The sequence below is a fragment of the Sciurus vulgaris genome, assembly GCF_902686455.1.
Source record: "Sciurus vulgaris genome assembly, chromosome: 10".
In the NCBI taxonomy this organism is placed as follows: Eukaryota; Metazoa; Chordata; class Mammalia; order Rodentia; family Sciuridae; genus Sciurus; species Sciurus vulgaris.
This window is the reverse complement of record NC_136470.1, coordinates 72,708,623-72,728,922: the sequence shown is the minus strand read 5'-3', so window position 1 is coordinate 72,728,922 and position 20,300 is coordinate 72,708,623. Positions and strand designations below refer to the sequence as shown.

General features: G+C 37.5%; 1 protein-coding gene across 2 annotated transcripts in view; it reads left to right on the top strand.

Moving 5' to 3' along the window:
- The window catches only part of HSPBAP1 (HSPB1 associated protein 1), a 63,821-nt gene that overhangs the window by 42,718 nt on the left and 803 nt on the right, over window positions 1–20,300 (top strand). For both annotated transcript variants that reach the window (XM_079155313.1, XM_079155312.1), the window contains 2 exons: window positions 4,887–4,970; window positions 20,171–20,281. In XM_079155313.1, the coding sequence (XP_079011439.1) occupies window positions 4,887–4,970; window positions 20,171–20,281 (195 nt within the window). The remainder of the gene's footprint in view (window positions 1–4,886; window positions 4,971–20,170; window positions 20,282–20,300) is intronic.

The following is a 20,300-nucleotide window of genomic DNA, read 5'->3' as shown; positions in this document are numbered from 1 at the left end:
TATATAGTCCTTCCTTCCTCCATTCTTACCTCCCTCCCACCCCACCACTATGTGTCATTTTCCACTTATCATCAATGTTCATAGCTGCTCAATTCACAATAGCCAGATTGTGGAACCAACCTAGATGCCCTTCAGTTGATGAATGGATAAAGAAACTGGTATATATATACAATGGAATATTACTCAGACATAAAGAATAATAAAATTATGGCATTTGCCGGCAAATGGATGAAATTGGAGAATATAATGCTGAGATAAGCCAATCTCAAAAAACCAAAGGATGAATGATCTCACTGATAAGCGGATTTGTATTCTTTTTAAAATATTTTTTTAGCTGTAGATGGACCTTTATTTATTTATATCCAGTGCTGAGAATCGAACTTTACCACTGACCGCAACCCCAGCCCCTTATTTGTATTTGAGATGACTGCCATTCTAACCAGAATGAGATGAAATCTTGGTGTAGTTTTTATTTGCATTTCCCTAATTATTAAAGATGTTGAATATGTTTTCATATATTTGTTTGCCATTTATATTTCTTTTTTTTTTTCAGAAATATGTTTAGTTCATTTGCCCATTTACTGATTGGAGTTTTGTTTTGTTTTGTTTTTTTGGTGATGTTAAGTTTTTTGAGTTCTTTATATATTCTGGATATGAATCCTTTGTCAGAAGAGTAGCTAGCAAAATTTTTTTCCCTCATTCTTTTAGTTTCTGTCTTCACACTCTAAATTGTTTCCTTTGCTTTTTAATTTGTACCCATCCCATTCTTGGTATTATTTCATGAGCTTTAGAAGTCCTGTGCAGAAAGTTATTGCCTGTGCCTGAATGTTAAGAGTGTTGACCCTACATTTCCCTTTAGGAGTTGAAAAGTTTTTGGTCTAATTCCTAGGTTTTTGATCCATTTTGAGTTGATCTTTGTGCGAGATGAGAAAAGAATCTTGTCTCATTCTTCTACATACGGATATCCAGTTTTCCCAGCACCATTTGTTTAAAAAGTTGTCTTTTCTCCAATGTATGTTTTTGGCACCTTTGTCAAGGATCAACTTGACAAATGGGTTTGTCTCTGTCTTTTTTTCTGTTTTTATGCCAGTACCATATAGCTTCTGTTATCATAGTTTTAAAAATATAATTTGAAATCAGATATTGTGATGCCTGCAGCATTGCTTTTTTTTTTTCTTTTTTTCTTTTTTTTTTTTGGTGGGGGGTGGTGCTGGGGATTGAATCCAGAGCCTTGTGCATACTAGGTAAGCACTCTACCAACTGAGCTATATCCCCAGCCCAGCATTATTCTTTTTACTTAAATTTCCTTTGGCTGTTCTGGATGTTTTATTCTTCCAAATGAATTTTAGGGCTTTTTTTTTCCCTCTTTAGTTCTGTGAAGAATGACATTAGTATTTTGGTAGGAATTGCATTGGATCTGTATATCACTTTTGGCAGTATGGGTATTTTAACAATACTAATTCTGCCTCTCCATGAACACGGGTGGTCTTTCCATATTCTAGTGTCTTCTTCAATTTCTTTTTTCATTGTTCTATAATTTTCATTGCAGAGGTCTTTCACCCCTTAGATTTATTCCTGTTGTTTTGTTTGTTCATTTTGTTTTTTGGTTTGGGTTTTTTTGGGGGGTGGGGGAAGTGGGTATTGTGAATAGGATTGCTTTCCTGATTTTTTGCAGCAAACTCATTATTGGTGTATAGGAAAGCTGTTGATTTTTATATATTGATTTTATATCCTGCTACTTTGCTAATTTTTAAAAATTAGTTCTAGTAGTCTTCTAGTGAAGCTTTTTGGGTCTTCTAAGTATAGGATCACATCATCTCCAAACAGTGATAATTTGACTTCTTCCTTCCCTGTTTGTATCCCTTTTATTTCTTTCTCTTGCCTAACTGCTATAGCTAGAATTTCAAGTGCTATATTGAATAGGAATGGTGTGAACAAACATCCTTGTCTTGTTCTGGGTTTTAGAGGAAATGCTTTCAGTTTTTCCCCATTCAGTATGATGTTGGCTTTGGGTTTATTGTATATAGACTTTATGATGTTGAAGTAAGTTACTTCTGTTCCCTAGCTTCTTCCTCGTTTTTATTATGAATAGGTGCTGAATTTTGTCAAAGGTTTTCTCTGCATCTGTTGAGATGACTAAATGATTTTTCTCCTTAATTCTCTTTATGTGGTGAATTACATTTATTGATTTATATATGTTGAACCATGCTTACATCCCTGGGATAAAACCAACTTGGTCATGATGTACAATCTTCTTAGTATATTGTTGAATATAATTTGTTAATATTTTGCTAAGGATTTTTGCATCTATATTCATCAGGGATATTGATCTGTAGTTTTCTTTCCTTGATGTGTCCTTATCTGGTTTTGGTGTCAGGATGATACTGGCTTCATAGAATGAATTTGGAAGTGTTCTGCGTTCTATTTAATGTAATAATTTGAGGCGCATTGGCATTAGTTCTTCTTTAAAGGTCTGGTAGAACTCAGCTGAGATGATCCCAGGCTTTTCTTTGTTTGGAGACCTGATTACTATGAAGAGACTATCTAGTATCTTGATTACTACTTGATTACTAATCTCATTGCTTATTATTGGTGTGTTCAGGTTTTCTATATCCTCTTATTTCAATTTTGGCATGTCAAAGGTGTCTAGAAATGTATCCATTTTAGGTATCTTAGATACCCTACAAGTGTAATTTATGGATCATATGGTAATTCTACATTTAACTTTTTAAGGAATTGCCAAACTGTTTACTATAAAGCCTATACAGTTTTACATTCCCTCCAACAGTCTGTGAGTGAAGAATTTTCTCACTTCTTCCCCAACACTTGATGTCTTTTAATTATTATAATTCTTATAACCATTCTAGTGTGTATGAGATAGTTGCCAGTTCATTCTAGTGGATATGAGATTATGAGATAGTTGCCAATTCATTTTTTCTTCTATTTTTAATAACCAAATTTGAATGACTGGTTTTGTCTGTTATATTAGATTTCCTTACATTCTCTCTATTCTTTGATTAATCATATACAAGTTTTTTCTCACCACTTTACTGAAACTGTATTTTATGATAGGACATTCATGATCTGTGTGTTAGTCAGCTTTCAATCACTGCAATGAAATACCTGACAAAATAAACTTAATAAAGGAAAACACTTTTTTTGGCTCCCAGTTTCAGAGGTTTCAGTCCATGGTCACTTGGCTCTGTTACTTTGGACCTGTGGTGGCACAGCACATCATGGTAGAAGTGCATAGGACAAGTAGATAGTACCATTTTGGTGGTGGGGAATACAAAAGATAGAGACAGAATGGGGCTTGGGCCCCAAGATCACTTTCATTTGCTCACCCTCAATGACCTAACTTCTTTCCACTGTGTTCCACCTACCAGCACCACAGACTGGCAACCAAGCTCTCAACACATGGGCCTTTGGAAGACACTCATATTTTTAGTGGGGGTGGGAAGTTCTGGAGATTTAACCCAGAAGCACTTTACCACTGAGCTATAGTCCCAGCCTTTCTTGTTTTTTATTTTGAGACACGGTCTCACTAAGTCGTTTAGGGCCTTGCTAAGTTTCCGAGGCTATCCTTGAACTTGTAATCCTCCCGTCTCAGCCTCCTGAATCACTGGGATTATAGGCATGTGCCACCAGTCTAGCCCATGTAATCCTCTTAGTAACTAAATCCAATGACCCTTTTAATGTCCAGTTCTAAAAGGAGCTCTCCCACCTCCAAGCCCTGCCCCCTTAGAGCAAGTGCCCCTGGTTTCCTAAATCCAAAATCTGAAAGCTTCAGATCATCTACATTTGCTATTGCCAAACTTTAGTAGGCAATCTCATACTGAGTCTGAACAGATGCCATCCTTCTTGACTTTGCCCATTGCTTCTGTCTAGTAAAACTTCCTGTTTAGATCTTATCTTTCAGTAATTGAACCATCATGAGAATCTCCTGTCCTTTCCAGACTTGCTCTTAATGTTACTCTTTTAACCATCCTCCTACTCAGAATTTCTCAGTGTCTCCTATATCTGCAGGATGAAATCCACATTTTTTATTCTGAATTTGGGGTCCTCCACAGACCCTAACATAGTTTTCCCAGCTCATTTCCCATTACTTCTTCTGCAGCCACAAGTCTGACACACTCACTATCTCTCAGCAGTCCCACCTCTTCTGCCTGTGTCACTTCTTCCTGACATGTACTCATTTTTTTTCTCTAATTTCTCTCTTAACCTCTTTCTCCATTCTGGTGGTCCCTGCCTCCCTAGTTGTATCCAACTTCTCCCACTCTTTTTTTTTTTTTTTTTTTTAAGTTGTTGACGGATCTTTATTTTATTTATTTATATGTGGTGTTGAGAATCAAACCCAGTGCCTCACACGTGCTAGGCAAGTGCTCTACCACTGAGCCACACCCCAGCCCCTGCTTCTCCCACTCCTGAAGTTCTCAAGCATCAAATGTCCTCTAATTTACTTATGCCACCTTTCTATATGTATCTTCTCCTTGGCTAGATTTTGAACTATAACAAGACAGAAACTATGTCCTTTACTTTTGCCTATGCCTTTTCTCAGAATGCATCCAACTATTTTTCAACGGAAGGGAGGAAAACTTCGAATCTCAGAAGCCTTAAAATGTGGACAGAGAAGGTTCAGGATAAGGAGAGTAAAGAAACTGGCAGAAGCCTACATACAACACATGAACTTGTCAGTGAAGGAAGGAATAAAGGAAAAAGAGATAGTGGGATTTTTTTTTTCTTGTTGCCCTTTTCTTCAGCACTATATGAATTCATTTGTGTCCCCCCCCCCCCCCCCGCCCCAGCAACCTCAAGTAGGGTCTGATTCTAACATAAGAATGAAATGTCCTGTTCTTGTGCTAACTGTTTTTTTGTTTTGTTTTCAGGTTCTGTTTGTTCCCAGACACTGGTGGCATTACGTAGAATCCATTGATCCTGTCACTGTCAGTATAAACTCATGGATTGAACTGGTACTTTTTTGTTGTTGTCCTTTTAAAAATACACAAAGTCCCTGCTTTTGATATACAAAGCCTGTCTATAAAGTTTGGTGATTAACTTTTTTTAACCAACACTCTGAATACTTTGGTTTCATGTGCTATGATTCTGTCCTCTGTTGATGGATGTTTAGGTTGGAAATAGAATTCTTAGAGGTGCTGCACTCTCTTTCTTCAAAGGACCCACGTGATGGGCACTGACGTTGCCATGCAGAGCCCTCTGCCATCACCAGGGTTGTTAGGAAAATTGTGTTGGAACTGGCGGGATCTGCCGTATGTGTTTGATATAGACAGTCCCATCCCACATCATCTGTTCTAGAAATGTCTGCTTCTGGGTTCAGAGCCCTCATTACTAGTTGCAGAATTCTCAGTCTCAACTTACATATTTTTTCAAAGCAGAGTCTCTCGGTACTCAGTTTTTATCATTGATTTCTGCCAGAAGCCTCTCCCCACCAGTGTGCTATGCTTAATCCCGGTTGCCTGCTCTGTTTGACAACTACAATAGCTGCCTGTTATGCTCATGTCTGTCCCTTTAACTCAAGGCCCCAATTGCAGCTGTACCTTCTTTAATCTCAGGCCCTGGCTGCATCTCTGATCTCCTTAACCCAAATCCTTGATTGCATCTCTCTACTCTCTTTGGCAGCTTCATCGTCCCCCCAGTCAGTGTTCACTCTCCTTTGGTAACAGGAAGGGCTTTGGAATAGATGGAGCGTCAGGAGTACAGGAAGCTGTTCCGTATGGGATAAGAGAGGGGAGGTGGGATCAACTTTGGAGTTTAGGTGAAAAGTGTGGCGGGAGATGAGTAGACTCACAGGAACTCTGCTTGTAGCCTGCTGAACTGGAGTTGGAGCAGATGGCGCAGTGCAGTCCATGGAGCCCACTTCTGCCAGTGCCTGAGTCACACCTCCAGTAGCCCTAGCAGAAGCCTGGCCTCCAGGCACGCTCCTTTGTTTTTAAACAGTGGAGCTGCTGTCGTCTGCCTGTGTGTAGTCCTATCCGTTATTTCTGGAACAGTACATTTTTCTTTTTTAAGTATTTGAAGATGCCTGCCACGTGTCCCCTTAATCTATTTTTCTTGCAAACCCCAAACCTCTAGTTTCTTTACTGATATGTTTTTATATGACTTTTTCCCCCAGACTCTTGACCATTCTGGTTATAGAGTTTGGAATTAAGTTACAGGTTGCTGTGATGACTTAAGCTTGTGAAGCCTCAGTTTCCTCATTTGTAAAATGGATTATAATTGAACCCAACTCAGAAGAGTGGTTTTGAGACTTGAATTAGGCCACATATATAAAAAGCATCCAATATAATGCCTGGCCTATGGGAAGTGTTTAAAAACTGAAGTTGTTCTCAGGAAAAGGAGAAGAGCTATTACGTCAAGATTAGCCCTCTCAAGGATCCACCTAATACTGAACTCCAGTGGGCCTCACTAGGAAGAGCGGAAGATTTCTACCTCACATGACTTTGGGTCCTAAGTTTCTTCAGTGCTGCTTATAATATTACATTAGCCTTTTTAGTAACCTTTTTTTCATTAAGATTCCTATTCAGCTATAAAATATCTTTTTTTTTTTTCACATAATCTACTGTTTGTCAGGTTGTCTTCTGTCTCATACTGGTAAAGCTGATTATTGAAATATAAATACAATAATTCACCATCATATGAAGTCATCCATATTAATTTTCATCATGTTGTTTTGGTTGAACATTCCAGCTTGCCAGGATAATTCTGAATTTCAGTCTCACCTGTGCTTTTTTTTTTCTTTTTTTATTTCTTATAAACAAATGGGATACATGTTGATTGTCTGTTTGTATGTGGGTTAAAGGCATACCATTTGTATAATCATAAATTTACATATGATAATGTTGTTTGATTCATTCTATTATTTTTTCCCTTCCCCCCACCCCTCCCACCCTTCTTTTCCCTCTAAACAGTCCTTTCTTCCTCCATTCTTGTCCCCCTCCCTAACTCTAACCCTAACCCTAACCCTAACACTAACTCCCCCCACCCTCCCCCTTATGTGTCATCATCCACTTATCAGCGAGATCATTCGTCCTTTAATTTTTTGAGATTGGCTTATCTCACTTAGCATGATGGTCTCCAATTTCATCCATTTGCCTGCAAATGCCATAATTTTATCGTTCTTTATGGCAGAGTAATATTCCATTGTATATATATACCACAGTTTCTTTATCCACTCATCAATTGAAGGACATCTAGGTTGGTTTCACAATCTGGCTATTGTGAATTGAGCAGCTATGAACATTGATGTGGCTGTATCTCTGTAGTATGCTGATTTTAAGTCCTTTGGGTATAGACCAAGGAGTGGGATAGCTGGGTCAAATGGTGGTTCCATTCCAAGTTTTCTAAGGAATCTCCACACTGGTTTCCAGAGTGGCTGCACTAATTTGCAGCCCCACCAGCAATGTATGAGTGTACCTTTCTCCCCACATCCTCGCCAACACCTGTTGCTTGTATTTTTGATAATCGCCATTCTAATTGGGGTGAGATGGAATCTTAGGGTGGTTTTGGTTTGCATTTCTCTTATTACTAGAGATGTTGAACATTTTTTCATATGTTTGTTGATTGCTTGTACATCTTCTTCTGTGAAGTGTCTGTTCATTTCCTTAGCCCATTTGTCGATTGGATTATTTGTATTGTTGGTGTAGAGTTTTTTGAGTTCTTTATAGATTCTGGAGATTAGTGCTCTATCTGAAGTATGATTAGCAAAGATATTCTCCCACTCTGTAGGCTCTTTCTTCACATTACTGATAGTTTCCTTTGCTGAGAGAAAGCTTTTTAGTTTGAATCTATCCCAGTTATTGATTCTAGCTTTTATTTCTTGTGCTATGGGAGTCCTGTTGAGGAAGTCTGGTCCTAGGCCGACATGTTGAAGATCGGGACCTACTTTTTCTTCTATAATCTGCAGAGTCTCTGGTCTGATTCCAAGGTCCTTAATCCATTTTGAGTTGAGTTTTGTGCAGGGTGAGAGATATGGGTTTAGTTTCATTCTGTTGCATATGGATTTCCAATTCTCCCAGCACCATTTGTTGAAGAGGCTATCTTTACTCCATTGCATATTTTTGACGCCTTTGTCTAGTATTAGAAAGTTGTATTTATTTGGGTTTGTGTCCATGTCCTCTATTCTGTACCATTGATCTACCTGTCTATTTTGGTACCAGTACCATGCCGTCTTTGTTACTATTGCTTTGTAATAAAGTTGAAGTTCGGGTATTGCGATACCCCCTGCTTTGTTTTTCCTGCGAAGGATTGCTTTAGCTATTCTGGGTTTCTTATTCTTCCAGATGAATTTCATGATTGCTCGCTCTATTTCTGTAAGGTACGTCATTGGGATTTTAATTGGAATTGCATTGAATCTGTATAGCACTTTTAGTAGTATGGCCATTTTGACAATATTAATTCGGCCTATCCAAGAACATGGGAGATCTTTCCATCTTCTAAGGTTTTCTTTAATATCTTTCTTTAGTGTTCTGTAGTTCTCATTGTAGAGGTCTTTCACCTCTTTTGTGAGATTGATTCCCAAGTATTTTATTTTTTACGATGCTATCGTGAATGGGGTAGTTTTCATAATTTCTCTTTCTGAGGATTCATCACTTATGTATAAAAATGCATTGGATTTATGAGCATTGATCTTGTAACCTGCCACTTTACTGAATTCACTTATGAGTTCTAAAAGTTTTCTGGTGGAATTTCCTGGTTCCTCTAAGTATATAATCATATCATCTGCAAATAGGGATAGTTTGAGTTCTTCTTTTCCTATTCGTATTCCTTTAATTTCCTTGGTCTGTCTAATTGCTCTGGCTAGAGTCTCAAGAACGATATTGAATAGGAGTGGTGAAGGAGGGCATCCCTGTCTTGTTCCAGTTTTTAGGGGGAATGCTTTCAGTTTTTCACCATTTAGAATGATATTAGCCATGGGCTTAGCATAGATGGCCTTTACAATGTTAAGGAATGTTCCCACTATCCCTATTTTTTCTAGTGTTTTGAGCATGAAAGGATGTTGTATTTTATCAAATGCTTTTTCTGCATCTATTGAAATAATCATGTGATTCTTGACTTTAAGTCTATTGATATGGTGAATTACATTTATTGATTTCTGGATGTTGAACCAACCTTGCATCCCTGGGATAAAACCCACTTGATCGTGGTGCACTATCTTTTTAATATATTTTTGTATGCGATTTGCTAAAATTTTATTGAGAATTTTTGCGTCAATGTTCATTAATGATATCGGTCTGAAATTTTCTTTCCTCGATTTGTCTCTGTCTGGCTTGGGTATCAGGGTAATATTGGTTTCATAGAATGAGTTTGGGAGGGTACCCTCCTCTTCTATTTCATGGAATACTTTGAGAAGTATTGGAATGAGCTCTTCTTTAAAGGTTTTGTAGAACTCGGCTGAGAACCCATCTGGTCCTGGACTTTTCTTTGTTGGTAGGCTTTTGATGACCTCTTCTACTTCATTACTTGAAATTGTTCTATTTAAATTGTGTATGTCCTCCTCGTTCAATTTAGGCAATTCATATGTCTCTAGAAACCTGTTGATGTCTTCGAAATTTTCTATTTTGTTGGAATATAGATTTTCAAAATAGCTTCTAATTATGTTTTGTATTTCAATCGTGTCTGTTGTGATATTTCCTTGTTCATTCCGAATTTTAGTGATTTGGGTTTTCTCTCATCTTCTCTTTGTTAGAGTGGCTAAGGGTTTATGAATTTTGTTTATTTTTTCAAAGAACCAACTATTTATTTTGTCAATTTTTTGTATTGTTTCTTTTGTTTCAATTTCATTGATTTCAGCTCTGAGTTTAACTATTTTCTGTCTTCTACTACTTTTGGTGTTGGTCTGTTCTTTTTCTAGGGCTTTGAGCTGTACTGTTAGGTTGTTTATTTGTTGATTTTTACTTCTTTTATTGAATGCGCTCCATGAAATAAATTTTCCTCTAAGTACTGCTTTCATAGTGTCCCAAAGATTTTGATATGATGTTTCTTTGTTCTCATTTACCTCTAAGAATTTTTTAATTTCCTTCCTAATATCTTCTGTTATCCATGCATCATGTAATAGCATATTGTTTAATCTCCAGGTGTTGGAGTAGCTTCTGTTTTTTACTCTTTCATTTATTTCTAATTTCAATCCATTATGATCTGATAGAATACAAGGTAGTGTCTCTATCTTCTTGTATTTGCTTACATTAGCTTTGTGGCATAATATATGGTCTATTTTAGAGAAGGATCCATGTGCTGCTGAGAAGAAAGTGTATTCGCTCTTGGTTGGATGGTATATTCTATAAATGTCCGTTAAGTCTAAATTATTGATTGTGTTATTGAGATCTATGGTTTCTTTGTTCAATTTTTGTTTGGAAGATCTGTCCAGTGGTGAGAGAGGCGTGTTAAAATCACCTAGTATTATTGTGTTATGGTCTATTTGGTTTCTGAAATTGAGAAGGCTTTGTTTGACATACATGGATGAGCCACTGTTTGGGGCATAGATGTTTATGATTGTTATGTCTTGCTGATTTATGGTTCCCTTAAGCAGTATGTAATGTCCTTCTTTATCCCTTCTGACTAGTTTTGACTTGAAGTCCACATTATCTGAAATGAGGATGGATACCCCAGCTTTTTTGCTGAGTCCATGTGCATGGTATGTTTTTCCCCATCCTTTCACCTTTAGTCTATGGGTATCTCTTTCTACGAGGTGAGTCTCTTGCAGGCAACATATTGTTGGATCTTTCTTTTTGATCCAATCTGCCAGTCTATGTCTTTTGATTGATGAGTTCAGGCCATTAATATTCAGGGTTATTATTGAGATATGATTAGTATTCCCAGTCATTTGGTTCATTTTATTTATTTATTTATTTATTTATTTTGAGACGACTTGGTTCTTCCTTTATTTGACAGTTCCTTTAGGATAGTTCCTCCCGTTGCTGATTTGTTTCTTTGTTTTTCATCTCTTCCTCGTGGAATATTTTGCTGAGAATGTTCTGTAATGCTGGCTTTCTTTTTGTAAATTCTTTTAGCTTTTGTTTATCATGGAAGGATTTTATTTCCTCATCAAATTTGAAGGTAAGTTTTTCTGGGTATAAGATTCTTGGTTGGCATCCATTTTCTTTCAGGGCTTGAAAAATGTTGTTCCAGGCCCTTCTAGCTTTTAGGGTCTGGATTGAAAAATCTGCTGATATCCGTATTGGTTTCCCCCTGAATGTAATTTGATTCCTCTCTCTTGCGGCCTTTAAAATTCTGTCTTTATTTTGTATGTTAGGTATTTTCATTATAATGTGCCTTGGTGTGGGTCTGTTGTAATTTTGTATATTTGGAGTCCTATAAGCCTCTTGTACTTGATCTTCCATTTCTTTCTTCAGATTTGGGAAATTTTCTGATAGTATTTCATTGAATAGATTGTTCATTCCTTTGGTCTGTTTCTCTAAGCCTTCCTCAATTCCAATAATTCTCAAATTTGGCCTCTTCATGATATCCCATAGTTCTTGGAGATTCTGTTTATGATTTCTTACCATCTTCTCTGTTTGTTCAACTTTGTTTTCAAGGTTAAATATTTTATCTTCAATGTCTGATGTTCTGTCTTCCAGGTGTTCTATCCTATTGGTTATGCTTTCTATGGGTTCTTAATTTGGTTTATTGTTTCCTTCATTTCAAGGATTTCTGTTTGGTTTTTTTTCAATATCTCTAACTCTTCATTGAAATGATCTTTTGCTTCCTGTATTTGCTCTTTTAACTGTCGATTGGTGCGATCATTCAGTGCCTGCATTTGCTCTTGCATCTCGTCATTTGCTTCCCTGATCATTTTAATTATGTACATTCTGAACTCCCTTTCTGTCATTTCTTCTGCCATGCTGTCGTTGGGTTTCATTGATGTAACATCTAGATTTGTTTGCCGCATTTTCTTTCCTTGTTTTCTCATATTGTTCAGGTATCAGTTGACTGCTGTGATATTGCAGATTTCCTCTATTGTCTTATAATATCCCTGAAGATTTCTAGTATATCCCCTCTTAGCCTTCAGTAGCCTGAAGTCTTGGAGGAAGTTGATAATGCGGTGCTCCACAAGGGAGCTGACTCCCTAGGGGTGGTGGCCTTCCGGTGGGGTATATTCCCTGCTAGTGGGCAGAGGTACCTTCCCTTGCTGATGAATGGTCCTCCAAAGGGGAAGTAGGATGTGGGCTGATGCAAGGCCAGTTTGGGCCTGTGTCTCTGATTTTACAGTCCTTTTGGGAGAACCTCACCCGACAGGGAGGACTAACCCAGTGGGGAGGTCTCGCTGGTCGGTTTCCTTCCCAGAGGTTCCGTTCAATTCACAACTACCACCTGGGCTGGGCAGCCTTCTTCTGCAATGTTTCCAGGGACCCGGACCTACCTCCTGGGCCTGGAAGCCTCGCCCTTCACAGACGAATCTCCTTAGGCTGCCTCTCCTCAGAGAAGCTGCCTGCAGTCCTGGAGCCTTCGCTCCGCCCCTCAGTTTGTCTGTGGGGCTCTTCCACCAAGAAGCCGCCTAGGCCCTAGGACCCTGCTCTGCACTTTTCGCCTGGCTATGCGGCCCCTCCTCTGAGCAGCCACCTGGAGCCCCTTACGATCGCTCCGAGTCCCAGTGACCCGCCACACGCCTTTTCCTCCGGCAGCCACCTGGTGTTCCGTGCGGTCGCTCTAAGTCCAAGTGACCCACCACGCACCTCCTTCTCCACCAGGCAGTCACCCAGAGATCTGGTGTGTTCGTCACGAGTCCCAGGATCTCACTGTGCACCTTCTCGTCCCGACTGCCACCCATAGCCCTGGTGCACCCCGCCGCTCTTCCTCCTTCTCCAGACAACCCCCCTGTGTTCAGGAGCGGATGCTCTGGGACCAAACCACTCACCACGCTGCTCCACCGAATAGCCGCCCAGAGCCCTGGCGCAGCTGCTCCAAGTCCAAGCGACGTGCTGAGCCCGTATTTCTCCTTCTCCTCTGGGCAGCCCCCTGTGTTCAGGGGTGGTCGCTTTCAGTCCAAACAGCTCACCGCGCACCCTCTCCTTTGGGCAGCCTCCCGGAGCCCGGGTGTTGGGCAGCCACCTCTTCCAATGCTCCCAGTTGTCCGCGTTCACTGCTCCAGCTGGGGGAGGGGCGTCTCGCCGGCAGCTCTCACAAAGTTCCCTGCTTTCGGGACTACCGCCCCATCCGGGACGCCTCCCCAATGGGAGACACTCACCCGGCTGCTTTGAGTTGGTCCCAAGCCTCTCTATATCTCCTCTTCTTGAGACCTGAGTCCTGGAGCAACACAAAACGCAGCCACCCTCTAGTCCGCCATCTTGAATCCTCACCTGTGCTTTTATTGAAACTCCTTCAAGCTGTCCTGTGCCCTGTGCCTATTCATTAGTCTTTAAGTATATCCTTATTTTCTGATATAGGAAAGTATCCCAGGATCCCTAATACTTTCTACACTCCAAACTTGGAAACAAATCATTTATTCATGTAGCCTCATTTTGTGAGGAAAGGTATTTAGAAACAGATCAGGGCTCTCAGTCTGCTCATTGCTGCTGCAGTGTCATTGTTTCTAGTTTCTTTCAGTAACACAGCCTAGAGTATGAGATAGGTGGATGGATGGATGGATTGACAGATGAACAGACAGAGTAAGATAGATATGCAAGTATTGATAGATTTATAATTCAAGTTTAACATCATAGGGTTTTTTGTATTTTTATCTCAATGAAAATATGGATCCTTATGAACATAACATATTAACTTATTTGCTTTATCCAGAAATATATTCTTAAGATGACAAATATACATTAAAATCCCAATATTGATATTACTATTAACCATAAAACTTAGAAGTAGAATTTGAAATTTCTTTGCAATTCTTTTTATCATTAGACTCTATCCCACTAAAGGGAGCAGAGTACAAAGTGTTTTATTCAAAAGTTTCATTATAAAGGAATTCTTTTTCATTTGTGGCTGTGTTGCTAATGGTATTCCATTATTTTCATTTGTTTCAGTTTTAATTGTAGAATTTTTTTTCATTTTCTGGTCTAACAATATTTTGAATATGTAAAGCATTTGATTTGTCAAAACTATATTAAAAGGTATGCTCATAGATGTCCCCATTTCATCCCTGTCTCCTCCACCCCATTCCTCCCCGCCTCTGCAAGGATCCATTTTTATTCATTTCTAGTTCATCATTCTAGGGTGTCTTTTTTTCTGTAAATATGTGTGTATGTATGTGCATACACACACGAATGAGTATATTTATGGGTGCAAATAAGTATATACTAATTTACTTATGTGCATATATAGTTCCTCTTTTTTCTTACACAAAAGTAATAAACTATAGTGTTCTGTGCCTTGTTTTTTTAATTTAACAATTATATCCTCAATTTGCCTACATAATAATACAGAGAAATCATCATTTCTTTCTAAACAGCTATATACTACCCTGTTGTGAGGGCACTCACTGTCATTCAGTAGACCCCAGTGGATGGACATTTGGGTTGTTGCCAGTCTTTCATAATTACAAATAATGCCAGTGAATAACCTTGTGCATATTTTATTTGTTGAAGTACACCCCTGGGGAAGATGAAAAAGGGATTTTAATTAAAAGTCATAGGATAAATGTATCTTTAATTTTGCTAGGTTTTACCAAATCCCACTCCAGTGTGATTGTGCCATTTGCATTTCCATCAATGGTGTATGAGAATACCTGTTTCCAACACAGCCTCACAAACAGAATGTGTTGTCAGATTTTATTGGTTTTAGTTTGGGGGTTATAGTGAGAAGACTTTTCCCTTTTGTAGGTCCTAAAGGAATTTGCCAGTGTTTTCTTTTAGAAGTCGGATCATTTCATATTCATTTGCATTTATATCTCTTTATCCTTTTGTTGGTTTCGCTATTTGGTATAAGGATGAGATCTAATTTTATCCTTTTCTAAATGGTGATATCACAGATATCATTGGTTTAAATGTCACCTTAATCATATACTAAATATCTGTACATCACAGGTCCATTTCTTCCATTGATCTTTCTACCTGTTTTTCATCACTTCCATCATGCTTTAATTGAGAGGACTTACGTCTTTAATATCTGAAAGACTGACTTCTTTCACTGCTTTTCTATTGAAGTGTTTCCCTGGCTATTCTTGCATTTATTTTTTCAAATCAACTTGTCTACCTTCAGGGAAAAAACCTACTGATATTTTTATTCAATCCATATTAAATTTCATATCAACTTTATGATGTTGAATTGTCCTATCCAAGAATAAGATGCCTTTCCCCTTATCCAAGTCCAGTTTTCTTTATTAAAGAAATATTTTAAACTTTTCCTCACTTAAGCTTTGTACATGTCTTTTTAAAGTTCATTCCTGAGTATTTTGTCTTTTTTGATGATTGTTACAGTAGGATCTGCTTTTCCCTTATATCTTATTACTGGGTATTGTTAGTATATGTGGTGGTTATTCATTTTGGTGTTAATTTGAATTATTTTATTTTGTTGTAATTTGTTATTAACTTTTTTGGATTTTCAGGTGTCTCAGGTTACCTGAAAATTAAGATAGTTTACTTCTTCCATTTCAGTTTGTTTGCTTATAGTTATTTTCCTTTGTCTGATGACATTGGCTAGTTCATCCAATTCAATAATAAATAATGAAAATAGCAGGTATCCTTGTTTTGTTCCTCACTTTATTTTTAAAATTTTTATTTGTTCTTTTTAGTTATACATGACAGTAGAGTCTATTTTGACATATTAATGCAAACATGGAGTATAATTTATTCCTAATTAGGATCTCGGTCTTATAGGTGTACATGATGTTGAGATTCAATGTGGTATATTCATATATCATAGGAAAGTTATGTCAGATTCATTCCACTGTCTTTCCTATTTCTATCCCCCCTCCTTTCCCTTTATTCCCCTTGTCTAATCCACTGAACTTCTATTCTTCCCTCCCTCCCCTTTGTTGTGTGTTAACATCCACATATCAGAGAGAACATTCAACCTTTGGTTTGGGGATTGGCATATTTCACTTCGCATGATAGTCTCCAGTTCCATCCATTTACTGGCAAATGCCATAATTTCATTCTTCATTATGGCTGAGTAATATTCCATTATGTATATAAACCATATTTTATTTATCCATTCATCTGTTGAAGGATTCCATAGCTTAGCTGTTGAGTTGAGCTGCTAGAAACATTGATATGGCTGTGTCACTGCAGTATGCTGATTTTAACTCTTCTGGATATATAGCAAGGAGTGGGATAGCTGGGTCAAATGGTGGTTCCGTTCTTAGTTTTCTGAAAACCAATTTGCAGTCCCCCAGCAATGTATGAGGGTAACCTTTTCCACATCCTCCCCAACATTTATTGTTACTTATAGTCTTAATAATTGCTATTTGAACTAGAATAGATAAAATCTCAGGGTAGTTTTAATTTGTATTTCTCTAATTGCTAGAGATGTTGTTGTTCCTCACTTTAGAGAGAATTCTAGTGATTTCTCTTTAAGTAAAATGCCAGCTTGGGGACTGAGTTGAGTATATATAGTTTATCGAGTATCCATCAAGTCCTATTTCATTATATTTTTTATTTATCAAAATCAGAAAAGGGGGACTGGGGATGTGGCTCAGTAGTAGTATGCTTGCCTAGCATGTGCAAGGACCTGGGTTCAATTTCCAGCACCATAGGGAAAAAAAAAAAATCAGGAAAGAGTGTTGAATTTTGTTGAATGCCTTTTAAGCATCAATGGAGATGGTCATATAATATTCCTCTTCAGTAAAAATCTGGTATTGCAGTAAACTATACCATTGAATTTTTTGATATTGAGTCACCCTTAATTTCTAGAACAAATCCAATTTGGTCTTTTTTTTCCAAATTGGTCTTAATGTACTATTTTTTAATATACTGTAGGATATTGTTTGTTCATATTTTATTGAGATTCAAATTTGCATTGCCTTAATAGCCTGAAAGACTTCACTATAGTCTTTAAAAAAAAACTTGTTATACACTGTCTGTCTAGTTCTTCTAGAATTTTCCAGAGGGTTGATATAAACTGATCTCCAGATGGTACTTACAAGTTAGGTAGTTAAGGACTTGATACTGAGTATAAGTGGATGATTTTTGTGCTTCACCAAACTAGGACTCCAGTTCCTTCTTCAGCTTCCTTCTGTACTTTTCACAATTTAAAGACCATTCATTCCTTCTTAAAAAACTAGAATACAGAACAGGAATTGAATAATTACATTTTCCTCTTTGTTGCTATTAACCTTTGTATTGACAATCATTGGATTATTTGTTCTTCTTGTTGCCAAGTTTAGCTCCAAAAAGCTCCATACTCACAGAACTTTAAGTTAACTCTAGGTTCTGATGTTCCTATTTTGAGTCACAGATTCAGAAAATAATAGAGATTCTATTTCCATGCAGGTGATACAGTATTCATCCCCTCTGAGTTTCTCTGTTAAAGAAATGCAGTTTCCGTCTGAGAGTAAAGTATATTCTCATTGGTGCCTTTTCATCTCCTTATTTTTTCGAATATTGAAATGTATTTATCAGTATTTTTTCCAAACTTGGTTAGAAAATATTTTCATTAATTTTAAAGGCTTTCCTCTTATTCTCATCATTTTTATTTAGTATGTCTTATAATATTTTTACATGTAAAAGAATATATGTGTAACACATTTGTAATATATAAAGGTTAATATAATGAATATCAGTGAGTCCATCACCTAACCCCCAAACTAGGAATATTACCAAAAACTTGTTTCTGTGTTATACTCTTCCCTAGCCCCTCCATTTTCTTCACTGTTTTCATTCTCTTTCTTTTAAAAAATACGTTTATTGATGCAAATAATTATATAGAACAATGGGTTTTAATGTGACATATTCATATATGCATAATTTTAACCAATTTCATTCTTTCTCAAAAAAAGTTTTGTCACCTATGTGTCTATCCATGAATTCTATTGCTTCTCTTTCCCTGGAGAACCCTGACTGGGACCGTGTGACCCAGCAATGCCATTCCTAGGTGTACACCCCAGAGAAATGAAATATGTATCCACACAAAACATCTGTACACACATGTTCCCAGAAGCATTATTCATCATAGCCAAAAGTGAACAGGACCCATTAATTGATAAAGTGTACTGTATGTCTAAAATGGAATATTTTTCAGTCTTCAAAAGAAATGAAGAAAGTACTGGTATAACATGGATCTCATGGCATATGGTGAATCTAGTGGTAGATGGTGTTAATCTGTTGACTATCTGTATCTATATTTCTCTATATACTATTCTATCGGTTCTGTTTCTTTGGGGAACCCTGACTGACAACCATTTGACCCAGCAGTTACATTCCTAAGTATATATAGATATCCTTATGGTATCCACATGTAGGTATATATCTATATGGTTTCTCTCTACACATAGATATATATTGTTATCTGTCTATAGAGTGGAGAAAGAGAAAGATGGAGATTTCCTTTAGGGAACTGGCTTATTTGATTATAGGGGCTGGCAAGTCTGTAATTGCAGAGCAGGCAGGGAACTCAGACAAGAGTTGGAGCTGCAGTTGAGAGTCTGAAATCTATAGGGCTAACTGATGGGCTGGAGAATCACACAGGATTCTGTTCCAGTCTTGAGGCAGGATTCCTTCTCTGGGATTCCTTCAGCTGATTGGACAAGGTTCATTCACATTATTGAGGGTGATCTTTTTTACTTAAAGTTGACTGATGGTAAATGCTAATTGCATTTTCAAAATATCTTCACAACAACATGTAGACTAGCCTTTGGCCAAACAACTGGGTATTACAGTCTAGCCAACTTGAGTCAAGGTTAATTATCACATGTTAGTTTGTGTTTAGCCTACTGAATTTCCAAAGTAGCTGCACCATTATGCTTTTTTTTTTTTTTTTTTTTTTTTTGTGGTGCTGGGGATTGAACTGAAGACCTTGTGCATTCGAGGCAAGCACTCCACCAACTGAGCTATATCCCCAGCTCCATTATATATTTCTTCCAGTAATTTATAAAGATTCTGATTTTCCACATCTTTACCAACACTTGTTAATCTCTCTTTTTATCATAGCCATCCTAGTATGAAGTGCTGTCTTATCATGGGGCTCACTTTTTGAAATTCAATACTGTTTTTAAGATTCATTTGTGTTGTAGCTTTTCACTCATTCCCTACAATTTTCTCTTATGTTAAGGTACTACCATGGATTCGTTGTTCTGTTGATGGATAATTAAATTATTTCCAATTTTTCATTTTTATGAACAGAATGTTCTTGTACATGTCTCCTGAAACACATGTGCAAGATTTTCTGTCTCTATCTTTAGAGCTCCCACCATGAGTAAGCTTCTGTTTAGGAACCCATATTTCCCCACACTTGGAATTGACCCTCTTTTGTCAGTTTCATGGGTTTCTCAATTTGCATTTCTCTGGAGATTAAGCATATTTTCATGTGTCTTTTTTATCTTTTGCCCGTTTGAAAAAATTAGGTCATTTGCCTTATATGTTCAAGATCTTTATATAGTCTGGATATTAATTTTTCATTAATTATGTATATTACAGACATCTAGTGGTTTTCTCCTTATGGTTTTTTGTTTGTTTGTTTGTTTTTTGTGGTACTGGGTTTCAAACTCAGGGCCTTGTGCTTGTGAGGCAAGCACTTTACCAGCTGAGCTATCTCCCCAGTCCCCTTATGGTGTTTTTAATGAGTAGAAGTTGCCGATTTGGTGTCATTTATCATTAATGCTACAGTTTATATTTGTCGTATCTTAAGAAAGCTGTTTAAACAGTTGGTTATCGCATTCTTATAGCCAAGCATTACTATCATCATTCTCCCATCTCTGAAATAAGTTGCTTTTCAAACTCTAGGGGCCATTCCTTTGTATGTAGTACTTTTCTTAAGATTTTAAACATGTCAAAATATGGAAAAGCCTTCATATTTAAGGTAGCCTTCATATTTAAGGTCTTGTCTTATACACAACATACACACTTAAATTTGGCGAAATGCTCTGTACCTCTTCTGGATGGCAGTAATAGTGAATACATAAAAATTACACTTCTGTTAATAATACATTCGTTCCTTCTGTAATAACACATTAATGAGAGAGTGGAACACAAAGTTAAAAGGGACCCTGTTCTCTCTTTTAAGCCACAAGACACAGAGACACATGCTAAAATTGCAGTTGTTTTTCTTAATTTAGGAAGAGGACCATCTAGCCCGGGTGGAAGAGGCCATCACCCGCACGCTTGTGTGCGCACTGAAAACTCTAGAGGACCCGCACGATATCAGAGCTTGGTTAAACCCCACCGAGGTAGGCTACTTCTCGTTCT